The 22,367-nt window shown below is 38.6% G+C and overlaps 1 protein-coding gene and 1 long non-coding RNA gene across 2 annotated transcripts in view; one reads left to right on the top strand and one right to left on the bottom strand.

Annotated features, from left to right (window-relative positions):
* The first annotated feature begins 7,641 nt into the window (after positions 1-7,641).
* On the top strand, positions 7,642-9,934 carry LOC131236551 (U-box domain-containing protein 26-like). Its single transcript, XM_058233807.1, has one exon. The coding sequence runs from the start codon at positions 8,538-8,540 to the stop codon at positions 9,732-9,734; it is 1,197 nt and encodes a 398-aa protein (XP_058089790.1). The 5' UTR covers positions 7,642-8,537; the 3' UTR covers positions 9,735-9,934.
* A 5,470-nt stretch (positions 9,935-15,404) lies between these two features.
* Positions 15,405-22,367, bottom strand: part of LOC131236550 (uncharacterized) — a 10,816-nt gene continuing 3,853 nt past the window's right edge. Inside the window, exon 2 of the long non-coding RNA XR_009166786.1 lies at positions 15,405-16,170. This is a non-coding gene — a long non-coding RNA (uncharacterized LOC131236550). The remainder of the gene's footprint in view (positions 16,171-22,367) is intronic.

Here is a 22,367-nt window from a genome sequence, read left to right as displayed (position 1 = left end):
GGTCAGTACATGTATCACACGTGTAACTCAATAAAACCCTCCGAATCATGGGACCCAACTCCAAATTCAGATGGATTGAACGATGCTGCCTACTTATTAATGGGCTTTTTAAATGGATTTGGACCGTTGACTGTTTGCACCGTTCGGTTATTCTTTTATATATATATATATATATATATATATATATATATATATATATATATATATATTTATTTATTTATTTCTTCTGTGGCGTGTAAGAGTAGAAGAAAAAATAGAGACGCATGTGCCAAAGAGGGAGGGTGGGCAGAGACTGAGTTTGAGCGGGTGGAAACAAAGCTCTGTGGGACCCACTGTGGATGTATGTTTCTTATCCACGCCGTGCATTCGTTTTTTAAGATCATTTTAGTAAATGAGACCAAAATTTAAGCACATCCAAAGTTCAAGTGGACCACACCACAGGAAAGAGTTGGGATAATGACGTCCAAAGTTGAAACCTTCTTAGGGCCCAAAATGATGTTTATTTGTCATCCAACCTGTTCATAAGGTCACACAGATATGAATTAAGTAAAAATACAAATATCATCTTGATCTAAAACTTTTGTGGCCCCCCAAGAAGTTTTCAACGGTAGATGTTCAATTCCCACTGTTTCCTGTGGTGTGGTCCAATTTAACTTTGGATATATTTGAATTCTAGGATCATGCACTAAAACGAACTAGTAAAATGGATGGACGGCATAGATAAGACACATACATCACGTCAGGCCCCACAGAGTACTCAATACACAATCCCCTCAGAGACATTCACTCGGTTCATCAGTTGGGTGAGATGACGGTGGAAGAGGCTTATCCAAAAGGACCAAAACTCAAAAACTGCGGGTGGGCCATAGCACAAGAAGCAGAGGATATGTTGGCGTTGAGATGAGCCATGCATCATTTACCAAGGTTTCCACGACTAAAACGGCTTAAATGAGTCGCATGCATAGCACGTGCACATGAATAATTTCATCAGAGTCGGTACGTCGAAGTTTTTCTCCTCTTCATTGAAACGACGGACCTGATCAGCAAGCTGTGGGCCCCATTATCTGATCCATTCCTTAGAGGATTGCTTCCATACTCTTGTGATCTAGTGAATACCCTAATGCGCCAAAACTGTGCGGGAGCGTATTGGGTACTACCCTCACCATGACCTAGCTAGAGACGGACGGTCCTAGCAGGGGCTACGTAGGCCCTATCTTGATATATGTGTTTTATCCAATCCGATTCATCTGTTTTGAAATATCAGTTTAGAGAATGATCCTAAATTACTGGAGTCAGATCAAAGGCTTAAGTGGACCATACGACAGGAGGTAGTAGTAACCTTCCTAAGGCCCAACATGATGTTTACTGACATGGGTGTGTACTAACAAGCTAACCCCCCCAAAAAAGAAGAAAATAAATTAACGTGATGTTTACTTTCCATTAATAGGTTCACATGGTCACATAGACCGGGGATGAAGGGAAAATATAAATATCAATATCCACTGTTTCCTGTGGTACGGTCCACTTGAGCGTATTTTTTAAACTCATGCCTTAAAATAATATTTCAGAACAAATGGGATAAAATAAATATATAACAGTGGGGCGCCCCAAATAACCATTGACAGGACTGTATGTCTCTATCTAGTTCCTGCTGGGAATAGTACCCCATTTGCGCCCACGAAGAGTAAGGCCATTCATGACAGAGCGATGACTTTGGCACGTATGTGAGAATATCTGTGCTACTCATCATGGCGGATAAACATTCTCTTGGACTAGAATTAAAGCGCATTCATCATTCAGCCCTATCTGTACGTTGAATTTAGATTGTGGTCATTTAGATTTGGATTGTGTAGCATAGGAACAGTCGCATATATATAAATATAAAATGCCAATCACCTCTTTTATTAATATGATCCAATGAAAAAATATTATGTGAGCGTCTTAAAAATAGAAGTCTATAATTAAAAAAGTACAATTACCATTTCACCTAAAAAATATCTTTGACTAACACTACTGGCCCCACCTGTAACACACACTTCCGGCCATGTAGTGGTTAACACCTACTTGTAAGTAATTCAAATCCTAGACATTCTTTTAGCTATGACGCGGGGTAATGAAAAAGCGCGGTATAGCGAGCTAACTCACCGTGAAATGTACGGATTATGAAAGACTTCCAAGCCAGCCCGTGATGCCTTTTCTATTCATTAAGTTCTTATGTTAGTCGTGCACCGTTCAAAAGACAATAAGTCACTCGTGATATCTTTTCTATTCCTTAAATTCTTATGTTAGTTGTGGACCGTTCAGAAAAAAGATCGGTAAGCCATCTCTCTCATATGTGGGACTGATGAACAGCTATCAAGGCCATCAACATTGTGGGTCCTATTTTAGATATAACATATATCTAAAACACTATTATCAAGCAACTCAAGCCATTCATTTAAGGGCTAATATATAAATAGTTGAAACTAAAATCAAATGGTTATAAAATCTTCTAAGTAAAAGTTTTCTAATATGCTCCATTAATAGTTGGGTCAGTGATTTGGACCGTCTGGATTGTCGTACAACTCTGCCAGGGCTCACCATTTTTTTTAATGGTAGCATACAAAGGCTAGATATTAAGTTGTCGGAGGAGACTGCCTAAAGCGTTCACGGATTCTGCAGCACTAAGCTCCGTAGGCCCACCCTAACGTATGTATTATATCCACGCCGTCCATCCGTTTCGCCAGCTCATCTTAGGGCATGAGCACAAAAATGAGGCATATTCAAAGTTAAAGTGATCTACGCCATTGGAAACAGTGGTACAATGACACCCATCGTTGAAATCTTGACAGGGCCCACCTTGATGTTTATTTTCCACCCAAAATTCATAAGTTCACTCACAAATATCAGATTGATCCAAAACTTACGTGACCTTCGAGAAGTTTTTAATGGTATGCATTCATTCCCCACTGTTTCCTGCGATTTGGCTTACTTGAGCTATGGATCTGACTCATTTTTGCCTTGATATTAGCTGAAAAAACTGATGGACGGCGTAGATATAACACATGCATCACGGTGGGGCCCAAGAGCTTGAGGAATCCCAACAGGGGGGCGCCCTTAATTGTCATCCTCACATGAGTCTGATGACTGCCATTACTCTCTTTCATTTAATACCCTTTTTTTAATTCAATGCCACTTTTTAAAGGGAGATATTGGATACTCAGCATAACGCTAGATATGCGGGCACTTAGAAATTTTTACATGCGGAGCAAATTAACTAGAATTAAACAGAACAAATTGCGAAACCCACTGTCTCCAGATCACAGTCCCAGAATCGGATTGTCTGAACAATTCTAACTTTTGATTTGTGGACACATGTTTGTTAACGTAGGACTATTTGATTATTTTCATTTTCAGTCGTCCAATAAATATCTACCAATCCGATTGTAAGATAGTAAAATAAGCTTAATTTTTTGTTTATGAGACATCTAAACTGGGACCCATAATTTGGACAGTTTAATTTGAATTACTCATAACACTCTGCGAGAGTATCAAAGTTTTCATTTTGTTTCTCCATTTATCGAAACGTACCAAAACTTTCCTGAGAATCAGGCACTAATTATACAGGAATTATATGGTCGTCGTTCTCAATTTTGACAAGTTGAGCCCAACGACAATCATTCGAGACCAGTAATCTGTTGTATTCCACCATTGGTTATATGCCTATAAGATCGACGGTTGATAAAAGAAATCTGACAATGGCCCACATTTCACTGGGGTCTACCAACTTTGAGATTTCGGGGCAATCTCTATCGAAGCGGATTGGCTGGTGTACCAAACCCCACCAATCCGGCTGGTGTGGGTACGTGTCGTGGCAAGACTACCGCTGATGCTCCTCGAGCTCCGAGATGTACGAACGGTTCAAAGGAGATCAGAGTTACATGCCCCCAAAATGATGTATTTATTATATCCACACGGTTCATCATTCGACGAAATCATTTTCGAGCATGTGATGTAGAAAATTAGTGATACTCAAGTGGACCACACCAGAAATAGTGGGACTGGATCTCACCGTTAAAACATTTTTACGGCCACCATAACTTTATTTTCCATCGAATCTGTTCGCAAGGTCATAAAGACCTGGATGAGAGAATATCATATTGATCCAAAACTTTTTGCGACCCCAAAAGGGTTTCAATGGTAGACGTTCAATCCCCCACTGCATTTTGTAGTGTGATCTTTGGATCTCTTTTAATTTTCTGCTCAAGCCTTTAAGACGGGCTCGCCAAATGGACGGACGGTTTGGATATAACACATACTATCCAAATAACTTGGTGACGTCAACACACGTACACCAGCCCATCTGCTTCCGTTCTCCGTCAACGTTCAAACAGACCAGATACGATACGTGGCCTCGCCCGCATCTGTGCACGCTACATATGGCTTTTCAATTCTGAGAAATGCGGCCACCGCCCACAGTTTCATTAATCTGGTCCGTCCGTCTGTTGAGTCTCACCAACAGAGTTCATCCTGGAAGGACAGTACTAACATCTGGATTTCTGGCCTAAATATGGACGGTTAATAAGAGAAATTAGACAATATCCCAAAATGCATAATTCCAATCTACGAGATTTTCAGGGCACTTTTCATCCATGGTGTAGGATCCACTGGACCCAAATACCCATGGTCTAGATTACCAAACTACGGGACCTACTTGCACGACTTGAAAGCTGATGCTGTGGAAAGGGTAATCGGATTGCGTACTGAGATACTCGGTACGCTTTTATCGTACTGAACAAACTCAGTTGGGCCCACCGTGAATGTATGCGGTTTATCCACTCCGTCCATCTGTTTTTTCAGATCATTTTAAGCGTTGAAAAAATAAAATTGAAACATATCCAAAGCTCAAGTGGACCATACCACATGAAACAGCGGGAATAATGTTTTCGACGGTTGAAACCTTTCAAGGGCCCACACTGATCTTTATTTGTCATCCAACCTATCCATAAGATCACAAAGACCTTGATGAAGGGAAAAAATATATATATCAGCTTCATCCAAAACTTCTGTAGCCTCCAAAAAATTTTCAACGGCAGACACTCAATTCACACTATTTCCTGCGGTGTCTTGCACTTATGATTTTAATATACTTCATTTTCTGTGAATGAATAAAATACATAAATCACGATGGATCCCACGGAATTTACCCACGCAATCCACTTCCGTGAAAAAGGTGCGCCATATTTTCAAGAAAATTGATGATTTTACCCACCCGTTTGATAGATCATAGATACAACCGTTTTCTCTCTTTCTATATATATTTTTTTGTGATAAAATAGTATAAAATGATAAATTGTACAACCAAAAGTAGAGAAAAGGGTGTAATCTACCAGAGAGATGGGTGCTGATACCTGTTCCCACCTCCTTTTTTCTCTGGTCGTGGATTGCGTCCAGCTCCTGCCTGTACGGACTCGGTCCAGGCAGGAGATCTGTGGAGCCCACCGTGATGTGTTGGTTTTATCTACACTGTCCATCCATTTTTCCATATCATTTTAGTGTACGACAGGCACATTTAAAGCTCAAGTGGACCATACCAAAGTAAGCCGCAACGTCCACCGTTGAAACCTTCCTTGTACGAAGGAAACCATAAATATCAACTCGATCAAAACTTTTTGGGCTCCCAAGAAGTTTTTGTCCGTTCAATCCCAACTGTGTGGTCCACTTGAAACTTGTATCTACCTCATTTTTAGACCATACGCTAAAATGATATTTCAAAATGGATGGACGGCATGGATAACTCACATACATCATCTTGGGCCCTACAGAGCTTCCACCTGGACCGAGTCAGTCCAGTGCAAGTCGCAATCCGCGACCCTTTTTTCGTTCTTTTTTTTTTTTTTGTTGCCCTAAAAAGACAGCTAAGGTCAGCTGTTGCGGCTATAAATGGTAAAAATGATATAATGCTCTCGATGCACTACAAGCCAAAGTACCCCTATCTGCGTTTGAACAGTTCTAAGGTCTGATCAGTCGATCTTGACTGTCCGTTAGGTCGAGTACGCAATCCGTATACCACCATACAAAAATGGAATTATTAGGAAGATTTTAAGCATTCCATCAACAGCCTATAAAAAGGATGGCCGAGATCATCTTTGGAGAAACGGGTACAATCAACAATTCGAGAACATCTATTTGTTAGAACCTATCATGGATCTCTTTTATAACATAATCCTAGCTACCCCATCATGGGTTGGAAAATGGATGGCTGTGAAAATGAATCGTAAAATTTAGATGGATCAGATCATCCAATCGATGTAATCTATGCATAGAGAGTGTGTGGACATAATGGACGGTCTGGTCGATCAAAGAGACTGTCCAACGGTCCTGATGAAAGTGGGGCATCAATAACTTACCTTGTTCTTAAGAGCAGTGGATCGTTTATATCTTAAACAAATGTGCAAAAACAGTACTACTTTTGCAAAGGTGTAAATGCCTGTGGTTTCTTTAGCAATCATTGATACATGTGCCGATAAATCCGGACCATGTCATTAGTGGGCCACCACTTGGATCAGCTGCAGCCGAAAAATCTCAATGAAATGATGTGTTTTTTTTATATATAATTATCTGACCATCATCCTTTTTGGATGGTCGAAAAGTTTTTAGATCAACGGCTAGAGGAAAACCTCCATCAATTGAATACTTACAAAGACCAGATTTCTAAGAATCATGGGTGGCCCATTAATTGATGGATCCGATTGATCAGCACGTGTGCCAATCTTGTTAGTCATAATAAAATAGTACCTGATGCTCTGGTCTTTTTTGGCGAATAATCAAAATCAAGTAGGTTTTTTTGGTAGGAAAGATTTGCTTAGTACACATGCCTTTATAAGATAGCCCATGTACACGCCGTCACATCTGCCGTAGTGGCTGCATAGTACTAAATCCAAGCCGTCCATCAGGTGGGCCGTCTCTTAAATGTTCTCTCCATAAACAAATCTATTCCATTCATCAGATGAGCCACAATTTATAATCAGTTGCCATTATTTATTATCCGCACATTTGTTTCATAAACTATGGCCAATCCAATTATCAGACGTACCTGATTCTTTGGTGATTGCATCCAAATAGTGATAATTCTTTGATGAACGGACTGGATCTCATACCAATGTACCACGCTGGCTCATGGGTGGCGTGTACATGAACTACCTTGTACACTTGGGTGCACCCTTCATTGCTGATGGAAGATGAACATGCCCTGGTCCGCTTATTAAGTGGGCCACATACGTACTTTGGAAATGGGTTGTTGGTTTTTTCCTAAACGTCCATTTATCTTAGTGGGGCCCAGCAAATGAGTGAACCGGCCTCATTTTTAGCTTTACGAGCATACCTTTTATTTCTACTTTTGGGAATACGGATGTACAAAGGTGTACTATTGCATTAAAAAGTAGAAATAAAAAGGGCGGTTTATAAAAAAGGATGGATGTAGATGGCAATTGCGTTTGTTAAATATCCATATGCGATGCATCAAAGTCCAAGAAGCGGTAGTCTTTTGGTAATTTTCTACTCATCTATCTAGATGATGGTCAGTTTGACTGAAGAGAGAGAGAGAGAGAGAGAGAGAGAGTAGTATTTGTAATACATGGAAATAATCTAATCTCGTATATTTCGCAAAGGTAAGGACAGGCATTGCTATCTCTAGCGTTTGTATGTTGGTGTTTTCTTCTGATTCCTCCAACTAAGATTGCACTTTTATTATTTTCTTTCCTTTTCTTGTTAACATCTACCTTTTCCATCACTCTTTCTGTTTGTCAGTATACATTGTCATGAATTGCAACCTTCTACCATTCTAGTTATCCAAAATGCTTCTCAAATAGCCCCTCTCTCTCTCTCTCCCTCTCTCGAATTGTCGTTGGTGGAGTTTGCCTTTCTCTGCTAGTTAGCTAGTGGAACAGTTTTACAGTGAAAACCCACTTGTGGTTTTCCATTTCTTGTTGGTTTCCAGGATCAGTACATCTATGATTTGAGAACCCTTTTCCACTTTTCCATATCTTGTTGATTTTCAGTGTCAGGAGGGGGATTCATTCAAGAGCCACTTCTTGCATTTTGAGTTTTTTTTTTTTCCTAGTTTTTATATAAATATCAGCTTTTTTTGGTGTCTTTGGGAGTTCTTTCAGCTCTGTATTTCTGTTTATTGTCTACCTTCATTTTAGACATTGAATTCAGGACTCTTCTCTTTTTCCCCTCCTTTCTCTATCTTGGATCTTTGGATAGATATTTTGTAGGAGATTCCAATCATCATTGGTTGAACTCCCCATCTTTCATTTCGAGTTTTTCCAAGTATCTTATATAAGCATAAGCAGGTCTTGTGTTTTTTTTGTAGTTTTCAATTCAATACTGCTTTTGATTGTATATCAACATCTTGGATTTTGAATCCAGTCCAGCAATTCCTTTTTCTTCTCTCTTTTTCTTTTTCTTCTTTCTTTCTTTCCTTTTTATATTTTATATTTTTATTTATTTTTATTTTTTTGGATCTTTGGATAGCTTTGATATAGGAGAATCAAATGAGCATTCCTCCTCTATTTAGATGCCCCATTAGTCTAGATTTATTCACTGATCCTGTTACTCTTTGCACTGGCCAAACCTATGATAGGCCCAGCATTGAGAAATGGCTGGCAGATGGAAATGTTACATGTCCTGTTACAATGCAGAGGCTACATGACTTATCCATGGTCCCCAACCACACTCTCAGGCATTTGATCGATCAGTGGCTTCTCATGGACTCGCAATTCGATCTCGAACACATCAAAACCATTGATCCTGACCTTTCCTTGGCCGCCCTGAAAAGCAAGCTTCAATCACAACAGACCACCATTTTGACGAGGATCCAAACACTCAGAAAGATTCGAACTTTGTCAGAAGAATCCGAGTCGAGACGAGTTTGTTTGATCCAGTTGGGTTTCTTTCCCATCCTACTACAATTGCTGTTCGGAAACCATCGTGTAGAATCCAACCTCTCTTTACAAGATTCAGAATTCGCAGAAGAAGCTCTCAATTGTCTGTTGAACTTAGCACCTTGTAGGAAATTGGGTTGTCTGAATATGCTCAAAGAAACCTCTTGTTTATCCTCTTTTTGCATTTTATTAGAACAGGGAAGCATGAAGATAAAGACGAGTCTATGTTATCTGGTGGAGTTGATTTCATCTACTAATGAAACCAAAGACCTTTGTTTAATACTCGGACAAACTGGAGCGATTTTGCATGGTCTAGTCTCTCTCCTACACCAAAATTCTGATCAATGTGCTTCCGATGCAGCAACTAAAGCTATTTCAGGATTATGCTCTCTGAAAATGAATTGTGACAATGTCATTAGAGAAGGTGGAATTGATGGCCTCGTAACTTACCTTTCAGATCCCAATCCACGCTGCGTGTCAGGAGCTTTGGCCACACTTGAACTTCTCTTGGAGCTAGAGAGTGGCAAAAGGGCTATGATCAGTAACCCAGGATCTGTTCATGTCCTGGTGAAATTGGTTTTTAGAGTATCGGACCACGAAGGTAGTGAAAGCGCGGTTAGCTCACTTCTAGCCATCTGTTACAACTCGTTGCAGATTCGAGAAGAAGCGATTAATGCAGGAGTTATACGACAGCTCCTTCTACTTCTTCAAAGCCAGTGCAGTGGCAGGGCCAAGACCCAGGCGAGGTTGTTGCTCAAGCTGCTTAGATCCATGTGGGCTGAAGACCCAAGCACTTGTAATCTATAGTACCACATTAGTTGATTTTCCTGGGTGTCTTGTTATACTGCAGCATATCCCCCTCTTAATATTGCAAAATAGCTTTTGTTTTTTATGTTTTTGTAATCAATCACTCCAAGATAACATATGGCATTGAGGTGCATGCATATGGCATTGAGGGTTCAGTGTCATGCTTTCAGCACCTTGTTAATCCCATTTCATTTCACTTACTGTTTTTATTAATTTTTATCACTATACGCATAGGTGTGGACCTTCGTTGGGACATTAGCAATATCCCTATGGCCAATCACCAATCGAGTAGTGTCCATCTGTTCATACCATTAGGATAGGGTCTTTGCTGAACAATCACTCTGATCACTGATCAGATGATGCTAACCATCCAATCAATAGTATGAAAAATAGACAGCTAAGATCGAGGGGAGAAATAAAATAGGTTTAATCATCGTCTCGAAGGATCTATTCAATAGGCCTCGCCATGGATTGCTTATGGTTCCAAAGAACCTCTTGGTTTGATGATGCTAACCATCTAATCTGTAGAGGAATCAAGGTACAAAATATTGTTTGAACATAGTATATCGCCATGTGAATTTATCATGAATCATGATATATCAACCTTGGGATGATATTGAATTCCACTAAGTTTGGGGGGAATGTGTCTTTGTTTCATTCCATATGATGGTACAAACTGACAGGAACAGTACTTTCCAATGCATCGCCGTATCTCGCATCCTGATACAAATGTTTTCATCAGACCACCCATTGAATTTATCATGATACATTCCCAATACCGCACTATATAATCCAATAATTTGAACCTTCAAAATGAAATTACTGTAAATATTGATTTTATAATATACTATTTGAATTACAGATTTGATGTTACCCAAAAAATCCTAAACTGATTTGAGTGCTTTCCTTGACTTTCTGTAGAAGGGCATAAAAAATGCAGACTTTGCTGCAATTAGCTCTTGAGTTTTTCTGCTTACATTTTGCTCGAGTGTAGTATTTTTATTGATTATGCAACTCACAGTTAGGGCTGCATACTCTCTTTTCCCCCAGTTGGATAGATATTAACCGTGCTTGCCTGCAATATCCACCATTCGAAATGTGTTGTAACAAGCGGGAAATATGGTGAAATAAGAGACGACACTGGTTCAGCAACAAATACTGGAAACAATCCACTGTTGGACACCAAGCATTTGCTATTGATGAATCTTATCACCATCCAATCAAGATCAGATAGTGGTAAGCAGGCCCCACTGGGGATTGGATTTTTTTATTTATTTTTATTTTTTTAACACATGCACTCACACCCCACACACACCCACACACTCACACCACAGTGGGATTTCACCACAATAGGTACTCAAACCCATGACCTCGTGTTGAAGCTCTTGTGAGTCTACCACCGAGGCATGAGTAGGGACCTACTGGGAATTGGATTGGATCCATCTATCACAATCCAATTTTAATCAGATGATAGGGTTCACCAATAGCTAGAACTAAAAGAGTCTTATCAAATCGGTTATAACAACAGCCCCTAACTGCATGTGAAATTGTAGTGGTGGAACTGGTGTAAGTATGCTTTAGTTAGTTTCCTAACTGGATGCAAGTGGCATTAAGTGTAGTTTCGGTAGTTTCCTAACTACATGTAAGTGGTGCAAGTGTAGGTGTGCTTTAGGCAGTTTCCTAACCAAATGTAACTACTTTAGGTAGTATATAAATACAGCATAGCTCTCAAGGCTCATGTTGTATTAAGCTGGAGAACTCTTAAATCTCTTGATTTTCTTTATGGTATCAGAACATGTTTTTTTTTTAAAAAAATGAGAGATTCAATCGACCCTGTTGGCACCCAAGAGAGATCAACCTCTGACAGCAGTTGTCAACTCCATTGATCATGAGAGAGAAAGCTTGTTTCGTTGGTAGAAGTCCTCTTGCACGTTCTGCCATGGCTCCATAATCTCTGTCATATCCCTACCCAACTGCGACTGTGAATGTGACTATGTTTCACTGAAACTCAATTCAACGAACTTTTTGCTATGGAAAACCTAGCTAATCTCCATGTTAGAAGGGGAGAATATGTGGGGAGTCATTGATGGAGAATACCCCAATGCTGCACAAAGAGATTCTCTTCCAACGGTGAGAGTGAAATCCTAAATCCAAACTATATCGCTTGGAGAAGATCATACCGAAAAGTGAAAGCATGGACAACAGGCACTCTTTCAAAAAAAAAAAAGGCCCTACAACTGGTGGTTGGACTAGAAACCTCTGCTAAAGTTTAAAGATGCCTTGAGAATGCCGATGCTGGAATATCACAAGCCTGTGAGTTTACTCACACAACAGCTCCAACATATCTTTAAAATTGACTCTTTTCTGTCCAATTACATCAGCGACTTTAAAAGTATTTCTCACAATCGAACCCTATAGACCACCAGACAAGGTTTTTTTACCTTTGCAAGGCCTGGGTCCTCAGCACGAGAACTTCATTACATAATGCTCAAACATCCAGTTCCCTCCTATTTTGAACTAATTCCCTTACTTCAAAAGTCATGGAATCAGAAATCAGGGACATCAGAATTAAGGTAAATTCAAATCAACATCTTGCCTTTGTTGGTCAGCAACACAATTTCAACAACAATAAATGGAGAAACAATGGACAAAATAGAGGCAACAAGCATCAAGGATTCAAACCTTCAAGCTTGACGATGAAAAAACAAATGCCAGATGTGTCAAAAGGGTGGGCACATAGCCATAGGTTGCTGGCACCGATTTGATAAACACCTACCAACCCAAAAGTATACCTCAAGTTTTTGGAGCTGTGACTCAAACATATCCCCAGGATGAGAACTGGTATGCCGATATGGATCTTCCGCACACATGACAGGTGACCCTAGTAAGTTATATGATATTGGACCTTATTCTAGATCAAATTTAGTTATGATATCAGATGGTACTCAGCAGTTTCTCATGTGGGTGATGCTAAAATAAATTTTGAATCTCATACTGCTTCAATCCCTAATGTTTTGCTTGTCCCTGAATTGAAGAAAAAGTTACAATCTGCTAGCCTGTTTACAAATGACTTTCCCTGCACTTACAAATTCTCACCAAAAGGCTTTGTTATTAAGGAGCACCAGGAGGACTTTGGCCAATGGGAGTATGAAAGGAGAAATTTATGCTACGAAAGATTGAACAATAGCTTTATTTTCTACTCAAAATAAGATAACCTTAAAAGAAATTTGGCACCAATGGCTTGATCACCTACAAAAGAAAGTAGTTAATATTTTGTCTTCTGTAAATTATCAAAGTAGATGATTGGAATAATCACATTCCGTATGTAGTTGTTGTCAACCTGGACAAGGATGCAAGCTTTTGTTTTTAGAGATAAGTAAGACATCTTCAAAGCCTTTGTTTAAAATAAGACAAGGATCCTTACTCCTGCTCCGGTGGTAGACTCTTAGGAGTTTCAACACCCAGTCAAGGGTTCAAGTATCCATAGGTGGTGAAATCCCACTAAGGCGTGAGTGTGTGGGTTGTATGTGCATGTTAAAAAAAATAAAATAAAAAATTCATTCTGATATGGTCTTGTTGTGTCTAACCAAGGTTTTCATTTATTAGGTTGTGTTTGTTGATAATTTTTCCCAGTTTACATGGATATACCCTATGAAAAAGAAATTTGTGTTCTTTCTCCTATTTATGAAGCTTCAAGCCATGATGGAAAGAAGATTTAAAAAGAAAATCAAAATCTTTCAAAGTGATGCCAATGGCAATGGCGAATTCATAAGCAAAGATTTTGAGAATTATTTGGCTTAAAAGTATTGTTCACTAACTCTCATGTCCGGCTACACAAGTAGCTGAATGAAAACATCATAATATTATTGAGTCTAACTATGATGTTCATAGCAAGGTCCCAAAGAAGTATCAGATCGAAGCTTTTAGGACAGTTGTTTATTTGATTAACAGAGTACCATCAGTCAAACTAGGAATGAAGTCTCCATATCGGTTGATGTTCAACAAATTGCCAGATTATTCAGCCTTAATGGTATCTGGATCTCAGTGTTTCCCTCTCCTTCGGTTGCCGACAATAATAAAATAAATTCAATCTCCGATCTCTGCCCTATGCTTTTTTGGGACATGTCTATCCATATAACACTCAACTCAAAGTCAAGTACCCTAAAGCCTCACATCTTTGGTTGTCAATTCATCTTTTATACCTGCTAAGCCCAAATTTATCAAATCTGCTCTTGCACACTCAAGATGGCTTGAAGCCGTGAAAGAATAAATTCAAGCTCTTCATAATAACTTTACTTGATTCTCATTCCTCGACAATCTAAGATGAATGATGTAGGGTGTCGCTGGGTGTACACTACCAAATTTAAATATGACAGAACATTTAAGAGACTCGAGGCTCATTTGGTCACCAAGGGTTACAATCCAGTGATGGAGTAGACTTTTCTGAGATCTTTAATCCTATTATAAAGCCAACTAAATCAAGACCATTTGATTGTTATTGCTATCTCTAGTTGGACCATTAAAGACTGTGAAAAATGATTTCCTACATGAGTACCTTAAAGAACCAGTTTTTATGGAACAACCTTCAGGATTTGTTAGTTGACAATTTTCTAATGATGTCTGTCAATTGCACAGAGCTCCGTATGGCCTCAAACAGGCTTCCGGAGTATGGTTTTGACAGATTTAGTGAGTACCTATTGTCCTAGAGATTTTATTAAGGTATGGCAAACTCTTTTCTATTCATGTAAATACAATATGGCACTATAATTCTTCTTCTCTATGTAGCTGATATTATGATCACTAGGACCATTCAACCTTCTTGGAGTGGTTTACCTTGCAACTTGGGAAAGAATTTGCTATTAAGGACCTTGGTCCTCTTCATTATTTCTTGGGCATTAAAGTCACCCATTTTTTAGAGGTATTTTCTTAAAACAAGCCAGATATGCGTAGGATTTACTCACAAATACCCATTTGCAAGGGTCACACCCATTTGCCACTCCCATGGCTGTCAAAAACAAATTTCCCAGTTCAACTAGGTTATTTTCAGATCCATCATTCAACCGCAGTATTGTCGGCTAAATCTCTCCCATGCAATAAATAATGTTCACCAACATATGGAGAAACCATCAATGACAAAGTTTCAGGCAGTGAGGCATATTTTGTGATACTTTGCCGGTACCTTTGTGTTGGTTTTTGAATTGTCTCATTCAGCACTAGACCATTTTGTCGGAGACCGTCCTGTTTTCCTGTCCAATCAGCTCGACCTGTTTGGGATCCACACAAAGCACGGGCTCCTATCATTCAATGCAGGCAACCTACGGGCCCCCAATCATTTCCAGAGCCTTTAAAGAAGCACGGAAGACTTGAAAACTGGAAACCAAGTCCTGTTTAGAATCCTCCTGCATGCAATAATAATTACAGATGTGAAACTGCAAGACATGCGCTCCCGAATTTTAGTAGTACTGTTGTTTGCACAGCACTGCTCCAGCTTGGTGTCTACGACAGCAGTGAGGAAAACACGCCATGGGCTATTGTTTTACTGTTCTCTACCACTGCAAAATCTCACTTGAGATCAGAACAGCTTGACAGAGAAAGGGAGAGCACACCCTGTCCGGAACAAAAGCGGAACACCTAAAGGAACCCTAGACATGCTTAGACTGGTAAAGAAAATGAATAAAGAAAACAATATTTGCATAAGCAGAGTATTAATTAATAAAACAAAATGCCACAGCACATTAAGAAGAAAGAAAGATGGCCTGAAATGACGGGGCCACATGAAAAAAGAGCGAAAGCTAGATCAATTGAGGCTTTGGAACCCTTTCTTTTTCTTTCCCCTGCATTGGCAGAGGCGTCCCAAGGGCTCCAACCTGCTTATGAAGCATCTGAATCTACAGCTCTGAAGACTTTGTTTCCACTTTTCCCATTTTTCCCATGCCTTTTCACCTTCGCAGATAACCTCTTCATATAAGAGACTATTAGCCTTTTGCGGCCGCATCTTCTGCACTTGTTTGGGATCTCTCAGCTCTGCTGGCACATAGGCATTAGGCACTGAGCAGTGTTTCTTGCCCACTTTCAAATGTCACATATTCCCCCACATCCAACAATCCCCTGAAAAATGCACACGGATTTGAGAAAAATTTTGACTGCCATTTTATGCTTTCTCATAGGCATTTGTTTCCATGACTTGAAAGAATGTGAACGTACGCAACTCTGTATAGCAGAAGAAAGTTCCTTAGTTGCAGGATCCTTCTAACTGGGTGCCGCTCCCTCTTCGAATTGTGCTTCAGACCTCTCTCTCCCACTCCCGCTTCCTAACTAATTTATACTACTTTACATTTTGAAACAGATGTTTCCCAGTTCCTGCACCCAGACCTACAGCCGCTTCACTTCTCGTATGGTGCTCGGATGTCCGCATCAAAAAGCCTGTGAAACAAACCTGCAAAAAGAATTACAACACCCACTTCTTAAAGAATCCATGGTTCACAGTACCATCTTATGTCTCTACATATAAAATGTGCATGATGGAGTATCAGAACTCAGAAGGTACATTTAAAAAGCACACTTTTTCCAACATGGCATTCGACATAAATTTACAGTTTCTTTTCCAAAGGTAATCTACCATGAAAGACTTGCTTGGACGGAGACCATGAATTAGAAAAGGACATCCCAGATCATTTATTCCACCTCAAATACCATAATCACTAGTTACTCCCCAAAGAAGAGAAGCATCACTGCATATATACAGTTAGAGAAGAGTATATGGTACTGGAAAAAAGATAGAAAAATAAGTTATGATGCCTTTCGGACATCAACAATTTCATATAAGAAGAACAAAACCACAAGACTTAAATCACTAAAGTATTAAAACAGATTTAGTATATAAGAAGAACAAAACCACAAGACTTAAATCACTAAAATACTAAAACAGATTTAGTAAATGGCAATATAAGTAGATGAAATCATGAAAAACAACTCCAAACACAAAAAGTAATCAAAGTCAACGATGCTACTGGCAAATGCATTGCTTTAGCAACTTCACCTTCAGCCTCCAAGATGGTCTACTTTAGTCTAGCACATATTTTCCACCGCACAATAAACATTAGACAAATAACTACGAATTTAGAAGCTAGAGTAGGTATCCAAAAATGGTCACGTATCAGTACCAGTGTGTACCATTACATATTACAGGGCCATCATAGCCTGTTACAGAAAAATGGCCTGCAACGGCCTGTTACAGGGCCTTTACAGTTTTCTTTTTTCCTTTTTTTTTTTTTTTGGTTGCCGTTATGACCTGTATCATAACAGTATCGACAGTGGCCATTACAGCCACCATTACTGAATTATTGAATACCTTGTTAAGTCTCTTCAATATATGTTACCAGTCTTATGAAGCCCGAGCAAACGGGATGAGAAAAATCAATGTATCATTGTATCGTGAACAAATGCATTCAAGACACTCAAGATCAGAGATTATGTGCCCAAATACAAACACCATAATAATATGAGAAATCTGAAAACACTGACACCTCACCTGAAAGCTTTCAAGCACTCAGAGAAGGTCAGCACTGTTCACTCACTGGATCCCAGCACATTTTAAAAATTGGGTGCAATCCTTCGTGGGGAAAACCTTCACTCTTCTAATCAATTACCTTGAAGGTAGAGGCTTCTTCTTCAAATACAAGCGAAATGCATTTGCGATGGTCTTCTGCAAGGAAATCGGCTCTGTGCACCCATAAATAGCATGGTGTGCTGTAATGGCCATTAGTTACGGAGCCGTAATGGCCGTTGCGTAAAGCTAATGGTGGCAACCGTTACACGTTATGGGGTTGTAAAGGTCGTAACAGCTGTTACGGAAAAAATGACCTGCAAAGGCCGTTACAGCCCCCATAACAGCCCATAAAGGCAGTAACAGCCTTGTAATGGTCCATGACAGAGCCGATATAGGTTTTTTGGGTTTTTTTTTTTTTTCAATAACAGAATATCAATACCCCATGCAGCAACATCCATTAAAACTAGCAGCATTGTCTTCCTAGCTCTAAATTGCGATAGGTGAACTTTGAGAGCTTCTAGATCCATATCACCATGACAAACAGAAGGCTCTATACCCTATACCAAGGAATTCCACATGATGCTTTGTAGAAACAGCTATCAAAGCTCGCTGATCAGAACTTATCTGCTCCCTAATTAAGTATAACAGAGCTGCAAGTTTTTCTTCCTGGCATAAGGAGCAAAAGCTAAGCTTCAGGTCAGCACTAATCCACATCTCCATATCAAGCTTCACGAGTTGTGGGTCCAGCAGACCAGCCTTGGCACAAGCGCACTGGGTAAGGTTGCACTGAAAAGTAGCATTTGTAGTATCTCACTTAACAGCAAAAGGATTTTATGCAACCGTTAAGAAAGCCCATGCTGAAGAGAGTCAGCTTTGTTGTATGTGACATTGTTGCGGGTCAAATATTGTATATTATCCCCTATTTATATCTTGGTTTTATGACATGATAATGCTTAATGTTCTATTTTACTCATGTTTGTGTTGCAAGGTGAATTTAAGAGCTTAGATTGAAAAGGGTGCTAAAAGCATGAATTTGATGCTCAAGAATCACCAAGGCAAGAGATGGATTTTAGGAGATCAAGATTGAAGAATTCACATGCCAAAGATCCAAGAAAATCAAGTGAGGAATGAAGAGAATCAAATATTTAAAGTGAAGAAAAGGAATCCTGAAATTGTCCTAAAAAAGCAAATTCTGAAACTCTGGGTCATTTTGTGAAATTGCGCCAAGTGAAGTATATTTTAAGAAACTGCACAGAGTAAAGTCTATTTTAGCAAACTGCATAAATTTGAGATGATTTCTAGAATTTTCCAACTAGGTGTAAAAGTTGAAGTTCCACAACTATAAATAGGACTCCCTAGGATGTTCTTAGGCATCTTCTAGGGTTTAAGGAGTGAAGCAAAAGGGTAGAGAAGCCGTCGCCAAGAGTTTTTCTTCTTCTCCCTTAGTTGTTTTCATGTTTTTCTTAAGAGACTTTGGTCCAATCATGTCTATGGTTGGCTAAACCTCTTAGCTAGGGCTAAGAGGTGAAGCTTGTACCATGATGGGATGTTTCTGTTGCTTTGATTTATGTTTATGTTAAACTCCATGGATTCAAATTTAATATTTAAGAAATACTTTCAGTTTTTAATAATTTATTGTGATTCAAATTACAGTAGATCTGCAATAGCTTGGAGTGTCTTCTTTTCCTGATTTGAAATTATGAAATTAGTAAGTCCTGTTGTTCACCATTGTCTCTTGGGCATGGTAAGGTGATGGAATCCTTCCTAATCTTCACAATTCTCCTGCTTTGAGATTATGGAATTGGTAAATCCTGTTGTTTGTCATTGTCTTCTGGGCATGGTTTGGTAATGGAATCCCTACCAATTATCATAGTTCTCCTTCATTGAGAATTAGGTCAATGGAAGTTCAGATTTGGTCTTATTAATATATTTTCCAATTGGGTAGGATAGGACTCCAATTCTAATTGTGTCACTTGAATCAAGTAAGAGGGCTCCCTAATCACTACAAGTGGATCCTTGGCACCCTACTTCTCACCTTTAAATTCTTAGTTTTAATTACTTAATTCACAATTACTCTCTCAATCACTTCAAAATTAGTTTCACATCTTCTTCTAATTCTACATCTAGTTAATTTAAGAAACGTACAAGATTAGTCTCTATGGATTCGACCTCGGTCTTACTAAGATTATTACTACATCCCGACCCTACATTAGGGGTTGTGAACAAGTTTCTGGCGCTGTTGCAGGGGATTGACGATTGCGTTTTTTAGATTTGATTAGTTTTGAAATTAGGTTAAGATTAGGATTTTTCTACTTTCTATTTTTAGGTTGGAGTTTTTTCAGAATTATTTTAAAAACTAACTTAGCTTTTTCTATTTCTAGGTTTAGAAACTTTTTTGTTTTTAAAAACGAATTTACTTTCTAATTCTATGATATAAACTTTCCTAATTTGTTTTAGAAACTAATTTTTTATTTTTTAGAAACTTTCCTAATCCATTTTTAGAAACTAATTTCCTTTTCTTTTTATGTTTTCAGAAACTAACTTACTTTCTATTTTTAGAAACTTTCCTCTTTCTTTTTTTAGAAACTAGGTTGCTTTCTTAGTTCTTTTTTAGAAATTAATTTATTTTTTCTTCTGCAGGATCCCAAAATAAGAAACTTCTAAGTTGGTAACTTCTTTCTATTTCCAGATTTAGAAACTTTCCTAATTTGTTTTTAAAAACTAACTTTTCTTTCTATTTCTAGATTTAGAAACTTTCTTAATTTATTTTTAGAAACTAATTATTTTTTTTTCTATTTCTAGATTTGGAAACTTTCCTAATTTTTCTTGAGAAACTAATTTGTTTTTAAGACTAACTTTTTGTTTTGTTTTTAGATTAGGATTTTTTCTTATTTATTTTTAGAAACTAACATTGTTTTCTGTTTTGTAGGATCCTAACATAAAACTCTCTAAACCAATAAACTCCTTCTAACTTCTCCTCTACTTACTCTTTATATTGCTGTAGGATTTTTCTTTTATTCTATTTTAGGATTAGGTTCAGGATTAAGGTTCACCATGAATATGCAAGAATGAGAATGTCAATATGCTGAGCTAGTTTTAGAGAATGCGAGAAATTATGAAGGGCTGTCAGATGATTATGTTAGGAAATAAACTATGTCTCAAAATTTTTCTGAAACCATCATCGAGAACTAACCAGAATATAATGCTCTAACGGTTAAGAAGTCCTTACGCAATCATATGCAGGAGAATAATTACACCTCATAGATTAAGAAAACAGTACGTGATTGTTGGGGTTATTATAATTATGGGAGTAAGAACCATTATCACCCATCAGACAAGAAGAAAACAATGAGAGAGATTATATCATGGATGATAATATGTACCAATAACCATCAGACTCTCCCACCTATGACCCGTACAACTATGATTAGTGGAAACATCAACATTGGAGAGATGAACCAACAATTGATTATAGTGACTATTCTCTTGGATCCCCTACCTTTGAAATCCAACCAGAAACGATCCAAGAGGATTCACGTTTGAATTTCACAGACTATCAAGAACGGTTCAACCAACTCGTCGCAACATGATGAAATCATTAGAAGCGATTGAATTGCGCCTCGATAAGGTTGAAGAGGCTAGGTTATCACAATCTCAACCCAATCTAGAAACACAATGCGAGGAAAGTGATCCTAACTCGCTTGTGGAGAGTACTGAAATTGAAAATGAAGGGTTGGATTGTGTTAACGAGCATACGGCTCAATTTCCTTAAGAGTCGATCTCGATGACTGTCCAAAGGAATGATCAAGAGACATGGTGTCTTTCAAATATAATGATACTGACACGCTCCAATCATATGACACGCTTGACTTCAATGAGGAAGAGACTAGTTTATTCGAGCCTCAACTCAACCTAGGAAAACAGTGTGAGGAAAGTGATCTCGTCCCACTTGTGAACTGTATTGAATTGAAAGATGATAAGTATTGGGATGAGAATCATAAGTTTATAGCCAGATGATTCACTGGAATCGATTTCAATTATAGTTCAGGAAAGTGATCACGAGATACAGGATATTATCGACCATAATGATCTACTCCACCCATCTGACACGTTTGATTTACATGTGGAGGAAGAGTCTCTTCCAAGTGAACCGCATGACTCTTTTGAGGCGTGTGTAGATCACTCCCCTGATTTAGATTATAATATGATTTCAGATATAGACAAGTTGCCCGAGACGACTCTGGAATTTGAAACCACTCAGTTAAGGCCACCTTTTGAGCCGTCAACACCTGACGATATAATGCCTCTACTAAGTAGTAACAATGAACAGAGTCTTCACATCAATGCGTCTACTAATCCACAATCTGTCTATGTAGGGCAGGGCGAGATGTATCCAGTGACAATTGACTCTCACCAAGGTGAAGAACAAGAGATCATGTTTTCCTCTATTCTAAGAGAAGACGAAGGAATCATGGAGCATATCATCACAGACCTCAATGTGGAAAATGAGCCTCTCTCAACTGACTATCTCAACTTTATGCAAGATCGCTTAGCATATTTTGCAGATTCAAATGATCCCATGATAAAAGAAATAATGGATGTCTTGCAAAACAATACATCGGTTGTTGTTACTGACCGAGAGAACCCTTATTTTAAAGCTCCTCATTCCACAGATCTTGAATGTTTACCATTAAGGGAGGAGCTGAAAGTTGAACCGAAGCCTGAAACTTTGGAATATATTAAGACTACATCACCTATTGAGAATTTCTCTGAATTTTATCTACTTGTAGCCTTTGATTCACCATGTTGTGCCAACTCTAAAACTTTCTCTATCTCAAGTGAATCAAATGTACTTTGGACACCTTAGGAGATTAAAAGGAAACTTTATGCTAAGGTCCACAAATTTCTCTAGAAATTCATGCTCCAGGATCCAGGACATCCAAGCCTATTGCAGAAAGGGCTTTTGGATGATCTTGTTAAGAAACCTACTAAGAAATTTATCAAGATATTGGCCGGAGGAGGAACCTTGCGGTATAACTGAGTAGTTTTCCCCTGTTTTCCTAGTTAGGTTTACTGCTTTCAAA

This window comes from Magnolia sinica, chromosome 2 (assembly GCF_029962835.1).
Source record: "Magnolia sinica isolate HGM2019 chromosome 2, MsV1, whole genome shotgun sequence".
NCBI classification, from domain to species: domain Eukaryota; kingdom Viridiplantae; phylum Streptophyta; class Magnoliopsida; order Magnoliales; family Magnoliaceae; genus Magnolia; species Magnolia sinica.
Note: the sequence above shows the minus strand (reverse complement) of the source record. Positions and strands in the feature narration are given on the sequence as shown.